Consider the following 19,193-nt stretch of genomic DNA (forward strand, 5'->3'; position numbering starts at 1 on the left):
CTTACAATGTTTGGCAAAGCGGTGAGCAACCCATTTGTGCTTGCAGAAACTGAGCCTTTGGTAGATCCTTCTTTGATGGATACCCAATCATGACACCCTTACCTGTTACTAAATCACCTGCTTATTGTGGAATGATTCAAAATCTTGAATATTTCCAAGGGGGGGGGGGGTTTCAAGTCACAAGCCTCAAATTCAGAATTTGTTTAAATTTACTAAATAGAATCAAGTTGATCAGACTAAACATCATTTCTTTGTACTTTTATCAGTTAAAGATTCAAGAAATTTATTTAGAGCATCAAACTCCACATCACATATCACTCTCTAAAAAACAACACAGGAAACAAACAGCTAGCGTAGCTTAAATATTTATTACCCATTACTTCAGTCAAATGTTAAACAGTGAATTTGTTCTTTGTATACATTCAGCTGATTTTGGTATCAATCTCCCGCACACACACACATCTGTACCTCACATTCACATACACAAAGTCTGTACTCTGCTACCACAGGTCCCATCTTTTTCTCCCAAAAATCCATAAAACAAATAAAATAAATTAGAAGGGCAACATTCAAGAGTCATGCACCTAATATACAAATGCAACGAAGAATTCTACACTGAAATTAAAACACAAAAGTGCTGACTTTTGTGAAATTGCTTATGTGATACAGATCAAATACGGCAACCTGATTACTTTATCAGTCACTGAATACACTTAATTGATATGAAGATGAATGTAATATGTGAGTCTCACTCTGGATACACTGCACAGCTTGATATATAGTTAACAGGTTTTGAATACATGTTTCCGTAGTCCAGATGCTCTTTCGTGCGGAACTGTGAAATGTGATATGATAAGACGTATAGACATATAGAATATATATATGATATGATATAATGATAATGCTTTAAGGTTAATAGAAAGGCAGACGTACTGTGGTCTGAGTGAACATACTGAAATGTGAATCGTCCACATATAGCACCGTTTAATGACTGGGATCAACATTCAAATCACTAAGCACTTTTTAGATTGGTTAATCAGAGTAATGGAATAATGATATGGCTTGGCTTTCTGGTATTTCTGGTATTTTTTTAGTAGTTAAGCGTACCTAAAGTGATTACAAATAAGAGTATCAGTCTGTATCAGTCGTGTCTATTAAATTCAAGTAGCTGTTATGTGCATGTAAAACGACTTTAATGAAATTCCCACAGCGTAGTTTGTTTGTTAGTATCAGTCAGAAGGACTCATTTTGGTTCTGGATGTGTATCAAGCTGAATTCAGTGGGTATAAGATCAAGATCAAGATCAGCACACATCAGGGAACAGAGTCTTGGTGATTCAACTCAAGATCTGAGCTTGGGTCCTGGTTGGCAGGCTCCAGTTCAGGATCGTTCTCTTCATCGCTCTCAGCACTGTAGTCCACTTCCTCTAGAAAGGCAGGCTCATCTTCATGCATCACGTAAGTGGTGGGGCTGCAGGACCCACAACATATGCAGACGTTATTTTATTATTATTATTTATTATTAGGATTTTAACTTCAAGTTTTACACTTTGATTACATTAATTACAGGACAGGTAGTTAATCATTACACAAGGTTCATCAGTTCACAAGTTCAGTGTCAAACATGACATGGACAATTTTGTACCTTCAATTCACCTTACTTGCATGTCTTTGGACTGTGAGAGGAAACCAGAGCTCCTGGAGGAAACCCTCGCAGACATGGGGAGAACATGCAAACTCCACACAGAAAGGACCTGGACCATTCCACCTGGAAATCGAAATCAAACCCAGGACCTTCTTGCTGTGAGGCGACAGTGCTATATGCAGAGCCACTGTGGTGCTTACAAACAAGCAGTTGTAGCTTAGCAGTTAAGGTACTGGATTAGCAATCGAAAGGTCGCTGGTTCAAGTTGGGCCCTTGAGCAACCCTTAACTACTTAGACAATATTCTGTCACAATTCTGTAAGTCGCTTTGGATAAAATTGAATGTACATGTTACAATGGATCTTTAGTGAATAATTATAAGTCAAAATTACCAACTGTAAGAATAATGTATAGGACAGGAACTGATATCAAAATCAAAAAGCATATAAATACAGTAATAATCAACAATGGAGTGATTAGTTCCAGCCCAGACACAAGGTTGTTCAGAAAGAGAAAGCACCAAACTGTCTGCTCTTTCTGCCTAACAGGCCAGTTTGGATGATATTATCAGTTATCACTTAAACCACGCTCAATTGCCAGCATTTTAAAATGAGCATTTGGCAGGGCAGTTGGGTGGCACAGGAGTCACCCATTAGGAGTGGTGCCATCAGCTGTCTATGAAGGAGGCTAGGCCATATGGGGAATCACCGACACGAGCTCAAGAGAATAAAGAAGGTGTGAGGTAAAAATCCATCTAACAACAAGAGCAGGAATTTGAAATAACTACAAATTGAGGAGAATAAATAATGGGGACAATTAAAAACTTCATTAGAAATAAAAATGATTTAATTTATTTAATGTATTTATTTTAATGCAGTTTTCCCCCCAATCTAGTTGTATCCAAATTACTCAGTCATATTTCACCTCTACTGCTGCTGACCTCTCCTGACCAAAGAGGGCCGTAACTATCACGTCCCCTTCTTTTCATCTGCATGAGGCGGGTTCATATCCCCCCTCTCTATGCGGGTGCCATCGACCAGCCAGCAGAGGTCAGAATTGCAGCAGATATGAGTCCTCCTGCGGACAATAGAAATATAACTACAAATAGCTTTTGGACTTTTGGTTCTTCATTAGTGCATAATGTGGTATGAATAAACTTGTTGTTTAATTAGGAAACATTATCATTTCTTATTGGCTTCATAGTCCCTCACTTCACCTCACCTCACCTCATTCTCAGTTTGTTATGGTTACACATAAAAGACGTTCTTGTGCAGCGTTAAGACTTTCTGATTTTCTTTTTCACACCTTGTACCTTTTAAAAGCTTAACTGTGATGTTAATGTTAGTCTAATAAAGGGTGAAGATCTAACTGAGAAGAACCAGCATTTTAACATTATAAACTTTATATGTCATATAAACATATACATTGTACAGAACAATCGAATTCATTTTTTCATATATCCCAGCTAGTTTGAAAGCAGTACGGCACCCCTGGAGCTCAGAGGGTTAAGGGCCCAACAGTGGCTTCACAGCAGAGCTGAAATCCAAAGCACACAACCTTCTGTATAATACTAAGTAATAAGTAAAATTGTCTTCCAATTCGTAATCAATTTCTTCAAGCTTTTTCAATCATTTTAAAAGTTCGCTCTCCTGCTTTTCTGTCAGTTCCTTAGTTTTACCTCTGCAGCCTCCAAACATACTAAAAAACCAAGGTCGCTTCTCATTTAAGTTCAGTTGTACAATAGCAGAAACTGAAATCTCAAATCTAATATGACTGTTATTAATGCTCATTGTCCTTGTAACACACCAGCGTGGTTATGTTCAGTGAGACACATCGATTTAGAACTGCTTTTTAAATTCTGACTGTGTTTACTGTAGAGCTGTCCTGTTATTAAGGGTTAATACACACCTGCCAGCAAATCAAAAGCCTGCATTCTCATACCATGTGGCCACGGTGTAAGTTAATGTTACTGGTAGTCTAAAAGACAAAACCAAAAATGACTAGGGATCTTCCAGTGGGTTAAACCTTACATTTCTTCTCTCTCTCACTGTCTCTCACTATCTTCCTGCCTCTCTCTATCGCTCGAACACAATAACATGATGATGGGTTTATGGCTCTTTTGTTCAGCAGATAAATGGTTTAATGTTTTTGCACGTTCTGCACAACTCTGTGGTTTGGCTGGTTTCAGTGGCTTTTTAATGGTTTTAATAGTGTGAGGGGGTGAGAAACTGGATCCCACGGAGACGCGGGTTGGAGAGGGGGGCCAGACGCTGGGGGCCGCCTCAAACCGGATTAGCGGCCTTTTGGATCAGGTGATTAGACGGCTGTAATGAGGAGAGTGGTTAGAGTGCTTTCGCTTACTTCACTCAAGTGTGCAGAGCCCAACGCCACTGAGAGCTCCTCAAGTAGCGCCAGCCATTAGAAGAGCTATGGAAGATATATGTGTGTGTCTGTGTGTGTGTGTGTGTGTGTGTGTGTGTGTGTGTGTGTGTGGTCATCCATTAAAGAAGTAAACAAGTTGGAAGGGGTAGAGGTGTGTTCAGAAGCTTCTAGAACCTGACATTATCAGAGCTAGTACAGTTCTGATAGTTATTCTGATTCAGCATTTTTAACATTTACTACATCCACATCCAAATCAGCATCATTTATTTTAAATCTTTAGGCAGAACATTTAATTTGAACTCATCTACTTTTATAAGCTAAAATTAAATCATTTTAACATTAGTTGGTTTAGGACCGAGATGTATTTGGGTTTTTGCTGTTTTTAACATGACTTAGTTATTGTAATTTTGTTTTAGCTTTTGAAATTAATTATAGTTGTAGTTAAAGTTATATTATTTTACATACAAAAAAAGAGCTTCCCTGAGATGTGGATTTATTAGTTTAAACTAATTTAGTGTAGTAGCGTTTAGGAAGTTTTAGGTTAGATTTAGATTTATGTTTAAATTAGTTAACTTTTATCCGTAAGAATACAGGGTGTCACGAAGGTATTTTTGTGGATGGGGTTAAATTCCCCATCATAACACAAATACAGGCTTCCAAATCAGCATCACTAGCTTAAAATCCTGGAGTAACAGTGACATGCTGATTTATTAATTCAATACATTTTTTTAATCAAGCTTTTCTCCTTCATTTGATTCTTACCTTTTTATTTCTTTAATCTTTTATTATTATTTCCATGCCTTTTATCTCTTTTTTAAATATTCCTATTATTGGGATAAATATTATTTTTTATATTTCTTTCAGAATTATTATTAATTATTAATTAATTATTATATTTCTTATATTTGAAATGCAGTTTAGTTTTAAACTTTGATTTATTTATTTTGGCAGATAACTTTAGCAAGTTTTTATAAAAATATATTGTATACAAGTACAATTGTCTCAGTTTTATTGATAATAACAATTATTATTAGTGTATGATATTTGTAGCTTTTTTTATTAGGACAGTTTCGTCAAGAAGAGCATCTGATGTAAAAATTAATTAAATTAATTCAAATTAAATTAATTTAAATAAATTAATTAAATACATTTAAAAAAATCCAAATGAAATGTATTTTGTACTGTTTTTATTAACTATTGTATATTTTTGTTTGGCCTATTTACTGAAAAAAATATTTATTTTTCATTCTTTTTAATCCTGGTCAGCATCAAGTGGGTCCAGTTTTACAGGGAAACACAGACATAGGCGATATTAATTCAGATCTCAGTGGTGGTGTGCTAGCATAAAAGAGCACCGTGCAACATGAGTGCATCAGTAATAATTAATTTTGTATATAATATTGCTAGTGCACTTGATTTAGAAGAGATCTGTGTTATTTAGAAGGCAGCATGTTTCTGCCTGACTGTGCGCTTCACCCATTTTTGATTATTGAAGAAGAAAAATTACTTAATTTATCAGAGTAAAATCACCAAAGCTGTTTCTTAAATTTATGTTGCATGTTGAAGCACTTGAGTAAAATGCCAATTAAAAATAGTACTGTAACAAATCATCTCTACAGAAATAGTAGAAATGAATGATAGGTTTAATTTACAATGAACAGTTTGAAAAAGCTGTTTGATAATGTTTTAACAGAAAAGCACACATTGCCACCTAGTCATTAGCAGATTATTGCTATGTCAAGTGATCAAATGTGTGTGTGTGTGTGTGTGTACCAAGTGTCACTACAGCTTGTTTCTAACAGATCACTCTCCATCTCCAAAAGTTGTGAGTTGTGGTTCCGCAGCTCCAAAGGCGAGGTGTGGCGTCTCAGCCTGAGCAGTGCCATGCAGAACTGAGCGCCCATCTCCTCCAGCTCCCTCGTCCCAATCTGGAGCCCCTACACACACACACATATCACAAAATTATCACAATTTATATCATCACGGTGATATAAAACACTAAAGAAGGATGACGATTGAGATTCCTAATGGGAATGATGAACTATCAGCTGTTGTGGTTTGATGGAAAGCATTTGACCCCTCACAAAATGCAAAGCCCCCTAAGGGGAAACCAAACCTAGGACACTATATGTATATTGCACCCCTTACATCAGAGAGGCTTGAATGAGTCACTGATCTACAGCCTTCAATTCTTCGCATCATCATGCCGCTACAGCTATCTGTTAGTACAGAGCGCCATCTACTGAGCATGCGCAGCATTCATTGTTTACCTTCTCTCCAACGGATGCTACACCACAATATAACGCTAATATAATGTCGGGAGTGTTTTACTTCACTACACTTTTTACTACACTGTCAACTTTCGTTTCATACTCGGCCCAAACACATCTGAGACTGATAATCTGTGCAGCTGAAGAACAATATCTCCGATGTTTTCTGCCCAAACCCTTAAGTCGCGCACACACAGCGACTTCAGATTCGACTCGGACTCGTTTCAAATGACTCGGACTCGACTCGTGACTCGCAAAAAATGACTTGTAGACAACAAAAGTCAGCAACATTAGTTACGTGTGACAAATATATCTCTATATCTATATCTATATCTATATATATATGATCCAACATCATTCTGATCATGTCATTTTCTGCTCTCTAATAACGCTCCGGCCACCTTAACCCACAACGCATGCAATGGCTAAATGTTCCAGACAGCTTCCAGCGTAGTGATGAAGCGTCGCTCCCTACTCTAGTAAACCATTTTTTAACACGTACACACACACACCTTGTATTTGCCCTGGTCGCAGCCACACAGTGTGCTCTCCATGGTGTAACTGCGCTGGACACCGATCTCCCTCCACACCACCACGCGAGCCGTGGATTCTTTGGAGCGCTCCACAACAAAACTGCAGCTGGACAGGCTGAAGGCAGGAGCCAGCTGAGACAGCAGCTTAGGAAGAGTCTAGCACGGACACAAATACATCATGACACAGACGCTAATACCGAACATTTAAAATGAAATAAAATCAGCCATGAATTCTTGTCTGAATTTAATTTTGACTTTATTTGTATTTGTCTTCTCTGCTTTGCATGTTGCAGCTCGGACGGTGCAGTGAGATATTACGCAATTTCGCCACCACTGGTGAAATCCAGGCCGAATCTCAACGGTGCTATCAGTCAACCAGGCATCTACACAGACATGATTGTGTAGGTCCAGTTTTGGGGTTGGGGAATGGTTGAATTCCTGCTAAGATCTTGATTAATTGTTGTTGTTGACGCAGTTTGATGATAATCGACTGGACAAAGTAAATGCTGGAGCATAGCAGAGACTGAGCTCATGGCAGTGAAAAGCTTGCTTGATTGTGCACAATCCACCCAATTTTCAGCAGCTTCTCATTGACAGAACTGCTTCCTGTGGTTCTTCATATACAGTTTGGGTCAAGACACTCCTGCTTCATGTACTTTGTAATGAATAAAGTCAAATTATCTCTGATTATATAGGCAAAGAGAAGTCTTCAGCATGTGTTTGTGTGTTACCCTGTAGCCCAGGTCCTCCTGCAGGTCAGAGGAACTGGCACTGACATTGGTCTGCCACACAGTCTCCTTAAGGCTGCAGCCATACATAAACACGTTCTTCTTTCTTGAGTGACCATGGTAGTCACAGAATACCTGCACACACACACACACACACACACACACACACACACACACACACACACACATATCCAAAGTCTCATTAAGAGATCTACATTCTATTTGGGTTTATTTAGTAGGCTCTAAAATTACTTAGAGTATAAGATAAATTTAGTGGATCAGTGAAAATGACAGAAATTAAAGTTGACATAGATTCAGAAGACCCAGATGTGCAACTCACCAGTGGAGCTCTGCCTATAGCGCTGAGGTACTGCAGCAGACTCTTGGCGTGATAGATGGTGGGGTGCAGCTCTGCACTGGGGCTCTGCCATTGTCTGTTTAGATCCTCACCACTTAAAGAACACCTGTGACTATATAAAACAGCACATATAATCTCGGCTTACTGTATTTTGAAGCTGGAGATACGTCATACCAGATATAAGATTTAGACTATTCATATTTATGATTTTGTTCATATCATATTTTAGCTACATCTTCTGTTTTTGACCCCAGTGTGGTCCGGATGTGAACCTTTTTACCCATCTGCATTGTCCGCAATCACAATGTCCAGAACACACTATTTGACTTACCACCGACTGGACTGTAAAATGATGAACTCAAATTAATTTACTATGCTTTATACTTGTTATATTCTTTGTTATGTTTTTTATTGTATGTCTGGTTATCCTCTAGGCCAGGGATTTTTAATCACCCAAGGGTTGCGAGCCAAAAAAATGTATTGCAGAGACAAATAATAATAATTCAAAAAACGTATTTTAACAGGCACATAAACATGAAATGAACTTGTACACGAACGCCCCCTTGTGGAGGATTTATGTTATGTTATGTTGTGTTGTAAACCACAGTGGAACCAGATTGCCACCAATTTTATTAATCAAACATTCCTTTTTGATCCATTGTTTATATTGCCTGGGTTGTGTTAAAAATCATGGACAAAATGTGAGTTGCTTGAAAAAAAGCCTGAAAAACCTTGCTCTAAGCCACCCAACAAGAATAAGGGTCCCTGTTGTGTCTAGTTCCTCTCAAGGTTTCTTCCTTGTAATATTTGGGGACTCTATTATCATTATCCCATTATCTAATCCGTTCACACTTGATTATGATGGATCTGATGCTCAAACGTTTAAAGGTTCACTAAGTACCCAGCATTGTCAAATAGTTCAAGCCTGAGGAATCAACTGTGTGTGTGTGTGTGTGTGTGTGTGTACCTACCTGCCGTTGATGACTCCGTCTGGGTTGAGCATGGGAATGATTTTGAAGATGTAGCTCTCTCTGAGACTTTGTGCCAGGGGACTAGAGCTCATCAGGAATTCCAGTGTGCCCTTCATGACCCAACTGGCATTAGTTTCTCCCGGGTGTACACGGGCTGACAGGAAGATCAACGGCCGGTTCCCTGCACACAACTTATCGGTAAAGCGCTGTGTACATGCATTACAATCTTTGTTTAAATAAATGCAATTTGTATTAGTCTGTCTCCAAGGCAGAGGTATTTTTATTTTTCGGCTGTGGCCCTCCAATATGCTGTATGTGGTAAATTTTAATGCCCCGCTAATATATCTTTCCTGACCTGTTTCTATGAAATCTATACAAATGAAACATACACTATATGGCCCAAGGTATGCAGACACCTCTCTTAATTATTCATTTTAGGTGTTTCAGCCACACCCACTGCTCACAGGTGTATAAAATCAATTATATAAAATAAATCACACGCTTTTGGCAATGTTTTTGGAAAAGTCCATGTTCAGTATAAGACTCTGGCAGGACTGAAGCTGTGCTTGTGTAAGACCTACTGAACTGGCAGACATGGTCATTGCTGGAGGACTCCGGCATGGCTGTGATGGTCAACAGCGGGCACTCATTTCCTCCGACAGTTTGGCACAGCTGCTCCCTCTTGTAGTAGATGTATGGAGTGCTCATAGCGCTAAGCTTCTCCAGGTGCATCTGATACACAACCACACAAAACATTCTCATGTTTTAGTGACTGGGCCACAACGAAGAGCAGATGTAGGAAAATATAGTGCGAATACCTTCAGGGTGGAGTAGGTGTATGGGTAATGGTAGGCGAAGTAACAGACGTCATCCTTGTGGTGAAAAGTCACAGTGAAGGTCAGGGTGTAATAGGATTTGCCTTTCTGACCTCCAGCTGCGATGGAACTCCGTGAAAAATGGTTCCTGCAAACAAGAAAATAAACTAATAGTAGTAGTAGTAGTAGTAGTAGTATATAGGGCAGTTCTAGCCTAGTGGTTAAGGTGCTGATTTAGTAATCAAAAGGTCACTGGTTCAAGCCCCACCACTGTTGCTGTTGGGCCCTTGAGGAAGGCCCTCAAATTGCTCAGAATGTGTACTGGGCTGTAAGTCACTTAGGAAAAAGGCACCTACTAAGGTGCTGAATATGTAAATATAATATGGACACCTGACAATGAACTTGTTCATTATTACATGCTATGTGATCCTATTAACTTGAACAACAGCCACACTTCTGAGAAGACTTCTCACAACACTTCGAAGTATATCTGTGGGAATTTGTACCCATTCAGTCAAAACAGCCAAAGCTGTTCAGTGGGGGTGAGTCAGTGCAGTTTCTTTAAACCAAGTTTTTATTCATGTCTTTATAGACCATGTTTTGTGCACAAGGGTGCAGTCTCACTGGAACATGAAAGGGCCTTGTCTATAATTCCCTTAATGTGATTTATTACTCCTGTAAGCAAATGTTGTAGTTGAAACATGAATGACATTCAAAAATTAAAAGGGGTGTCCTAATACTTTTGTCCATATAGTGTGTGGACAAAAGATGAACTGGACTGTTTGACACTTCTAAGTATGCCTAGTACTTACTTGTAATAGCAGATGTCAGATCCAGTTCGAACCCAGCAAGGGCTTCCACTGATGGCTTTCTGTACTGAGTACATAATGACTTGCATGCCTGCCAGAGAAGTACACAGATTACAGATCCTACAGTCATTATAATCTACATATATACATATAATCCTACAGTCGTCATAACGTTACTGACCTACTGATTCAAACTGAGTTAGGCTATGACACTGATGTACATTTTGGCACATAACTGACACCCTTCCACTGGATCTTGCCTTTTCTGTATTTTAAACGTTTTTCTATAGATTTTGCATGTGCACACACACAAACCATCAATTATTTTGTCAGCAATTGCTCATGAATGTGTAACCGGCAGATCACGTCTCGCTACTGAGGCGGCAGGCTTGAGGAGTGGCATGGTCCTCCTTAAAAACTGTGACTCTCTGTAGGGTCATGTGCATGTATGGGAGGAGGCTTGTGCAAGCCTGCAGCCCTACTGAGCCCTGTTGAGTATGGCCAAAAAATGTGTACACTATGGTAGACACACCACATACACCAGCAGTTTTAAAGCTAGAAATGCGCAACCAAAAGTTTGTTTGAATGGCTTCCATATGTCAGTGTCATGGTTGAGAAGACGTTTAAATTGTTATTTCAGATGTTCTGCCAATAAACAGAATCCAAACACACTGTGAACTATGACCCACTTCTATAAACACTGATGTCGATTGAGGTCAGACGATGCTTTTGTAGAAGTGGCAAATGGTAACAAATACCAGCAGGAGTCAAACCCAGAAAATCATTGACTTACCATAGTTAAACTGGCTGTTTGATTTCTCACAGTTAATGATGTTGAAATGATACGGTACTCCCACACGCATGTTGCTCACTTCAAAGTAGAACCACTGGTGGTAGTGGTTACTGTTGACATCCGAGTTTAGCACCAAGTCATACTCGAACCTAGACAGCACAATAAACAACAGCTCACACTATAAAACCTACACAACATGGACATCTAATAGTATCCATCTTCCAGAAACCAACTGATCATCATTAGACTTTAGTTTGAGATCATTGCATTCATTCCACACACTTTAATCTTAGGTAGAAGAGAAATCTTCCATTTCAAAAATTTGCTAGGTACAATGCTAATTGCCTTCCTCTTCTTGCAGGTATACCAGCCTCACATTTAGAAAGTTTCATTAAGAATGTGTGCCCATTCAGTCAAGACAATATTTCTAAGGTCTGACAATGATGTTGGTCAAGAAGCCTCGGCAGACAATCGTTGTTCCATTTCATCCCAAAGATTTCGAATGGGGTTGATGTAGGAGCTCTGTGCATGTGGGTGAAGCTTTACAGAAATAGTCATACTGGAACAACAGACTGTTCTCCCAAACTGTTGCCAGAAAGTATTGAATTTATTTATTTTTCTTCCTTTTGGCGCGTCCAATTGCCTGATTGTGTCATGCTTCCTCTTCACCAATGCCGATCCCCGCTCTGATTGAGGAGAACAAAGCTAACCCACGCCCCCTCCGACACGTGGGCTGCAGCTGTATGCATTTTGTCACCTACACTTTGACGAGTGCAATGCGGATCAGCACTGTGTACGGAGAGACACACCCTGACAGCACTCTTTTCCCATCTCGGTGCAGGCGCCATCAATCAGCCAGCAGATGTCGTAATTGCATTAGTTATGAGAGAGACCCTACCTGGGTTAATACCCCACCCCTATCTGAACTACAGGCCAATCACTGTTCATGTGGGTGCTCAGCCCAGCCGGCAGGCAGAGCTGAGATTCGATACGATGTATTCGAGATCCCAGCTCTGGTGTTCAGCGTGTGTTTTACTGCTGCGCCACCTGAGCGGCCTTGAATTTATTTTTACATAATATTTTTTACAGCTGTTATCAACTGATGTGGTTCAAACACCTGAACTTAATTATAGCAATTAGGAGGGATGGCCCCAAACCTTTGAAAGTATAGTGTATAACATCATGGCATTAGAACACAGGCAAAAACATCGAAAATACTAAACATACAAAGTAGTGTAGTAGTAATTTGTTGTCATTTTGAAAATGAATGTTAATAAACACTAATAACGCAGAGCTTTCAGAGCAGATCATGCTTACTTTCTGACTTGAATCGCCTTGCGCAAGTTCCCAGATTCAAACTGCGAGTTGAACTTCAGTGACTCTCCATCATCGATTAATGGGCAGCTAAAAAGGAAAAAAAATCTATTAATTAAATATCCACCACTATTTGTACTCAGTTTTTATTTAATTTTCATTCTGCATTTCTACATAGATGTAAAAAAGGGGAAGAGTAACACAGCGGGCGAGTCCTGCTGGGACCTTCGATCAGTGGCGTAACTAGGAGCTCATGGGCCCCTGTGCAAAAAAATTTTTGGGGCCCACTCAACAAATTTCATTCTATATATATGAATGGCTCTGATATTTTTAATGCACAGTTTTAGTTATTTCAATTTTACTTAATGAAAATATTATAATATAATAATAACGACCTGGCGAGTGCAGGTCGTGGAGGCCCCTCCTGCCATGGGCCCCAGAGCACCTGCCCCCCTGCCCCCCTGTAGTTACGCCCCTGCCTTCGATCACGATCTGTAAAGAATTTCATCAAACTCCTCATGTTGGTGTGGCTTTTTATCACACACCCAGTTATCTGTCCACTTCTCTAAACATGAAGATGGACTGTGGACTAAACCACCACTAGATGTCATTAAGTCCTAAGTGATTAGAGTGAATTGGTGCCCTGTCCAAGGTGTTTTCCTGCCCTGCACCCAAGGACGGATTAAGGATAGTCTGGGCCCCTGGGCAAAGAGTTGCCCAGGGCCCCCTCCAAAAACATAAATAGATTAATACATTAAACCAGAGTTTCTCAACCTTTGCTCAGTCACGGCACCTTTTAAAAGTGTTCAAAATATTGGGTTGCCCCAGTCTACAATGTATTGAAAGGCACTTCATCTCTGCGGCCCTCCTCGCGACACGCCCCCTCCCCTTGGTGAACCAGCTCTCGGTTCCATATGATGGGCACTGCTTCCGCCACGCCCCCTCCCCCTTGGTGGAGCAACACTCGATCGGCACACCCCCCTCCCCTTGTGGAGTCAGCGGGTACGGTGGCTTTCCTGACAATTTCTAGGTCCCTAGAGGATCAAGGGCCCAAGGTGAACGACTTCTGTAGAAGTCTAGGGACTACAAAAGCATGGCTAGGGCCCCCGGGGCCCCCCCTCAGGGCCCCCTAACCTCGAGGGCCCCTGGGCGCTGGCCCCACTGGCCCGGTCAATAATCCAGCCATGCCTGCACCCACAGTTTTTGGGTGGCATTGGATATACCAGGATCCAGAACAGAGTAAAAAAATTACTGTGTCATCAATTGGAAAATTCAGTTTGGTTCATCTGCAGAAATTATTTACAGATTGCAGACGTTGAGAACTGAGTCGACTCCAAAGTTTTGGAATCGATTCCAATAATGAAATTCGTTTGACTCATCAAGTTAAGCGGTGAGCAAGGCCCTAACTGCTTCGATTGTTTTGGGTCTTAATGGCCGCTAGATGGCACAAACGTAAATGGAATCTTTGTATAGAACTCAAAAGCTTTGTTAACAATTACTGAAACGTTTAAATTGACGCTTGACAGAAACTCAAAAACCTTACAAGTTTTAGTAAGAAGTTAACTGTTTTGGGGCGGCACTGTGGCTAAGTGAGTAGCACTATCGCCTCACAGCAAGAAGACTCTGGGTTCGATCCCCAGGCGGGGCGGTCCGGGTCCTTTCTGTGTGGAGTTTGCATGTTCTCCCCGTGTCTGCGTGGGTTTCCTCCGGGAGCTCCGGTTTCCTCCCACAGTCCAAAGACGTGCAAGTGAAGTGAATTGGAGATACTAAATTGTCCATGACTGTGTTTGACATTAAACTTGTGAACTGATGTATCTTGTGTACCGAATAACTACCGTTTCTGTCATGAATGTAACCAAAGTGTGTAAAACATGACGTTAAAATCCTAATAAACAAACAAACTGTTCTTGTGTTGTCTTTGGTGAGGATTTTTTATGGCTCCAGTCATGTATAGTTGCTTATAGTCTTTGTGTATTTGGGTTTTCTGTCAGGACGTGTTTTATCGTGATGAGCATTTTGAGCTTAGGGGATTTTCTCCATTTATCAGGTGTTGGTGGGTTATTCTGATGTGGCCAATTCTACATCTTGTACGTATTACTTGGTTTATGCATCTTCCTTGGTGTGTCCTTGGCTTAGTGTTGATGTTTGTGGTCTATGTTCTCTATTCGGTTTGCCATTTGTCAGAGCCATAGTTTAACTTTTACTAGAGAACATTCATGGGTATTTGTACTTTTAACTTAACAAAGGAATTTGTGTCCTTGTATCACTGTTCTGTCCATTTTTACTCACCTCTGCAGGTCGAGGTCATACACCACTTTATCCAGGGTATCACCGGGGTGAATGAGCCGCTCAATATCCTGGAAGATTTTCGCCCTGTTGGCAAAACGTTCAAATGCATTACAGTAATGTTTAAAAACGTGCACTTTAGAAGTACCAAAAGACGCTCAGGTGGCACAATGGTAAAAGATGCTAGCACACCAGAGCTGACATCTCGAACTTGTCTGTTCAAATGTCAGCTCTGCTATCGGCAGGCTGAATGCCTACACGAACAACGATTGGCTTGTTGTTCAGAGAGGGTGCCGGAGGGGATTCCCCATAACCAATGCAATTACGACCTCTGCTGGCTGATTGATGGCGCTTGCACAAAGACAGGGGATAATGGGATCAGGGTGTGACTGTACGCAAAGCTGATCCACATATGAACTCGCCTCGTGCAGGTGAAAATATGCAGTCAGCTACTGCACGTGTCGGAGGGGGCATGTGTAAGTCACGGCTCTCCTCAGAGTGGAGGTCAACATCAGTGAATAGGGCACACATTAATCGTGGGGCCGTGGCCATCCCCCTCGGACATAGCCAATCATGTCTGTATGTAGAAGCCCGAATGGCCGACAACACTGATGGAGATTCAAACCCTGTCTCCCAGTGGTAGTGTGCTAGCGTAATTTACCACTGTGCCACCTGAGCACCTGGGTTTGTAATAACAGCAGTGTACCTAAAACAGTGGTATTTATATATAATCTGTTCACCAACTCACATAAATGACTATTTTTACTCGTCTACTCACCTCTGTACCCCATAAACCCTCTCCATAATCGGCTCACGAAAGCTCGGTGCCACATGGCCAAAATAGTCCGGGTACCCCACCTCAGTGTACCCAGGCACCGAGCTTGTCCCCTTTACCATTTCCAAGTAGAGGTCGGGGTCATGCAAAGGCAGAAGTGCGGCAGTATCGGGCAGCTCTAGTTCCGCCTGCTCTGCGCTCTCATCCTGGAGCCCAGACTCGACACAGCCGCTTCCATTCACTGAATCCGAAGTGTCGAGAAGCAGCCGACTCAGGCCGTGTACCAGCTCCTGCTCTTTCTGTGGAGCTTTAGAGACAGAGATGTTGTTGAGATCGGCAGGTTTTTCTTCTTCAGACTGGCGGGAGGGTTTGGTTCTGGGCTTGGGTCGAGCGGTGGGGATGACTATGGGTCGCTTTGAGGCATCAGAGGCAGGCGGAGATGTGGATTTGCATTCCTCGAAGTTGTAGTCCTGTAATAAGAGAAGATGCTTGGTAAATGTACTAGATTCACCAGTATTAGTGGTAAGTGATGGTGAGGGGACTCATTTGGAAGAAAAGGTCCAAATTAATCCCTTAATCCCATTTTAAAGAGATCCTTACCTGAAATTCCTCAGAGAATTCGGGGAAAAAACGCTCATAAATCCTTAATTCCTCAAATGGGCGTGTCTGAATTTGTTTGGGTCGCAGTTTACTGATATCGGTCTCAATGTCATCATTCTACAACAAAACACACACAGACTTAGCTTTCTATGCTCCATGAACTGGTAAACCATTAAACGATTCAACAACTAGCACCAAACCTTGTGGGATACCTTCTTTAACACTAAGCTAGCACATATGAACAACAGGAATAACATGTAGGTCTGTAACGTACATAGGTCCAGACACTTTTCTTATACATTTTACCCCCTTTTTCTCCCAATTTAGAGAAGCCAATCCGCTACTGGGGATCCCGATTGTGTCCAAGGAGGGTGTATAATCGCCTGACACACACCACCTCCAATGTGTGCGCAGTCCACCAATCCCTTTTTATTTTCCCATACTTCGGTGGATTTGCGCTTTTTTTATACATTTATAAGCCACGCCCCGATCTCTGCACTCCTCCACTTTCTATACAGTCGCCCTGGGCAACCATGGTCCTTACACAGCGCCTGTCTTATTCCGATCTTTCCCATCCAGCAGACTTGCGGCTAATTTTGTCTGCTGCAGCCATTAGAGGGCGCCCAGCTGACTGGTAGCAGAGCTGAGATTCGAACCCAGGAGCTCAGAATCTCAATATTGGTGTGCTAGTGAATTATCCCTTAGCAGTTGGATGCCACCTGGGCACCCAACTCCAGATGCTTCTGACGATTACCTGTGCCTTATGGTCTTTCTCATCCTCCTCATTCTCCGTTTCATTTTCTGTATCGACCTCCGTTTCCTCGTTGTCATCGCTGTCATCCACAACGTCATCCACTGTTAAAGAACAGATCACTTCTAACATGACTTCACATCATCATACCAGAATAGAAATGATTCACAGTGGTGTAGAGACTTTCATCAGAGTTATAAACACTGTATTTATGCACTTTACCCCCTGGTGGCTGGTGGTACAGTTGAGCCACGGGTCCGCTGGCTGGAACATGTGGTAGCGGGTGATGAAAAACACACTTAATGGTCGGCAAAGGCAGGCGGTTCTTTGGGAAACACTTTCTCATGATAAGGCTTGAAGTGTTGACCAGAGGATCCAGAGTCCTAACGGGTAAGCACTCCTGCACCACAAAAGGAAAATCATGCATTACAGGATATTTAAAGAAATGCTGATTTTTTTTTGTTAAATAATGACCATTTCATTTAACGAACTAAACTTGGGACTTCTTAGGCAGGTCAACGTGCTCATCGTGTTCCACTCATTGTGTAAGTCGCTTTGGATAAAAGCGTCTGCTAAATGCTGAAAATGTAAATGTAAATGTAATTTGGCCAGGGAGCCGGAGCACCATGGTGGGTACTTTGATAGGCACTTCGGACAAAATTTGGCAATTATCAAAATCACTCTGGTCTTTATGCTGCATTCAACATGTGTACAGAGTAACTACCATCACTAGAGATGCATGAGTACCGATACTGGTATCGGGTATTTGCCCGATACCGCGCTCATTAACTTGTACTCGTACTCGCAAACGAGGCTTCGATACTAAACATCCGATACCGTGTGCCTAGTGCACGTTGCTGCGTTATGCCTGGTTCACACTACACGATTTTTGCCCTGATTTTCGCTCGGCGACTGGTCGGCGCTAGATTTGCCGGCTCGGGAGCAACTCGGCGTTCGCTCGGTGATCAAAACTTGGCTCTCGATCGCTAAGTGTGAACTATCCAACAACTCGATCCGACCGGCTCGCCGAGCGCTCGGCTACCAGATCGAGTTTTCTAGCATGTCAGATATCTGATCTGAGATGTGCGACTGGGAATGAGTGACATGTGGAACAGCCAATGAGAATGCAGGATACGGTGTGAGGGGAAACGCAGGAGAGGAGTGTAAACCGGTGGGACAGGGGGATAATATAGTTTATATCAGAATACACCGGCACACACACACACACGTTTTACTGTATTTCTGACCTTATCGTTCTCTACAAAACATAACAACAAAACACCAACATTGCAAAAATATTTATTAACCTCCAACTCATTAACTCATTAACTCCATCATTCTAAATAGGTATTGGTATCGGTATCGGTATCGGTAAGTACAAAAATACATGTACTTTTACTTGTACTCGGTTGGGAAAAAATGGTATTGATGCATCCCTTACCATCACCCCAACATTTAACAGAACCCTGTTAACTGATAGACATTTCCATGTGCAGTTTTTGGAAGTGGGGAAGGTCCTAATATTTTGGCTGATCGGTGTATACACATATTTTCATCAAACAGTTTTTAACTAACAAGTCTCTGTAGTTGGTTGTAAATAATGATTAATAATGTAATAATGATTTTAATGTCTTACAGTCGAGGTATTATAGAAAATCTTCATGCCATCTGCGTCGATGAAAGCCTTCCTGCCAAGCTTAATGTTGGTCAGGTTTTTGATGCATCCCAGAATGCTCTTACGAATGAGCACGTGCCGGTGGCGTGTGTCGTTGCGGTGCCAGTCCTGGTACATGGCGAGCAGAGCTGGTAGGTGCGCCCTGTCTACTGCACGCCGGGCATTCATCTCTGATATAAACAAAGTATGATATTGTTAATAATATAATAAACACACATCATTTGTACAGCCTGTGGAATAAACATGTACAGTTCTACAGGAATGTTGTGTAGAACATGATGAGCCAGAATTTCACACACACATATATATATATATATACAGTGCCTTGCAAAAGTATTCAGCCCCCTTGAACTTTTCAACCTTTTGCCACATTTCAGGCTTCAAACATAACGATATGAAATTGTAATTTTTTGTGAAGAATCAACAACAAGTGCGACACAATCGTGAAGTGGAACGAAATTTATTGGATATTTTAAACTTTTTTTTGAAA

The 19,193-nt window shown here is 41.3% G+C and overlaps 1 protein-coding gene across 4 annotated transcripts in view; it reads right to left on the bottom strand.

Annotated features, from left to right (window-relative positions):
* Positions 1–349: 349 nt before the first annotated feature.
* agtpbp1 (ATP/GTP binding carboxypeptidase 1) overlaps positions 350–19,193 on the bottom strand; it is a 35,068-nt gene continuing 16,224 nt past the window's right edge. For 3 of the 4 annotated variants that reach the window (XM_062999274.1, XM_062999273.1, XM_062999275.1), the window contains exons 10-26: positions 18,665–18,873; positions 17,251–17,428; positions 17,032–17,132; positions 16,278–16,394; positions 15,681–16,147; positions 14,906–14,989; positions 12,620–12,706; positions 11,303–11,451; positions 10,513–10,600; positions 9,704–9,848; positions 9,467–9,617; positions 8,886–9,066; positions 7,897–8,026; positions 7,560–7,691; positions 6,808–6,984; positions 5,799–5,962; positions 350–1,470 (exon numbers count right to left, since the gene is read on the bottom strand). In XM_062999274.1, coding sequence (XP_062855344.1) covers positions 1,314–1,470; positions 5,799–5,962; positions 6,808–6,984; positions 7,560–7,691; positions 7,897–8,026; positions 8,886–9,066; positions 9,467–9,617; positions 9,704–9,848; positions 10,513–10,600; positions 11,303–11,451; positions 12,620–12,706; positions 14,906–14,989; positions 15,681–16,147; positions 16,278–16,394; positions 17,032–17,132; positions 17,251–17,428; positions 18,665–18,873 — 2,717 coding nt within the window. In that variant the 3' untranslated portion in view covers positions 350–1,313. Of the gene's footprint in view, positions 1,471–2,567; positions 2,721–5,798; positions 5,963–6,807; positions 6,985–7,559; positions 7,692–7,896; positions 8,027–8,885; positions 9,067–9,466; positions 9,618–9,703; positions 9,849–10,512; positions 10,601–11,302; positions 11,452–12,619; positions 12,707–14,905; positions 14,990–15,680; positions 16,148–16,277; positions 16,395–17,031; positions 17,133–17,250; positions 17,429–18,664; positions 18,874–19,193 lie in introns of all 4 variants that reach the window. The other variant, XM_062999276.1, reaches the window with a different exon arrangement.

Source organism: Trichomycterus rosablanca, chromosome 7, assembly GCF_030014385.1.
Source record: "Trichomycterus rosablanca isolate fTriRos1 chromosome 7, fTriRos1.hap1, whole genome shotgun sequence".
Classification (NCBI taxonomy): Eukaryota; Metazoa; Chordata; class Actinopteri; order Siluriformes; family Trichomycteridae; genus Trichomycterus; species Trichomycterus rosablanca.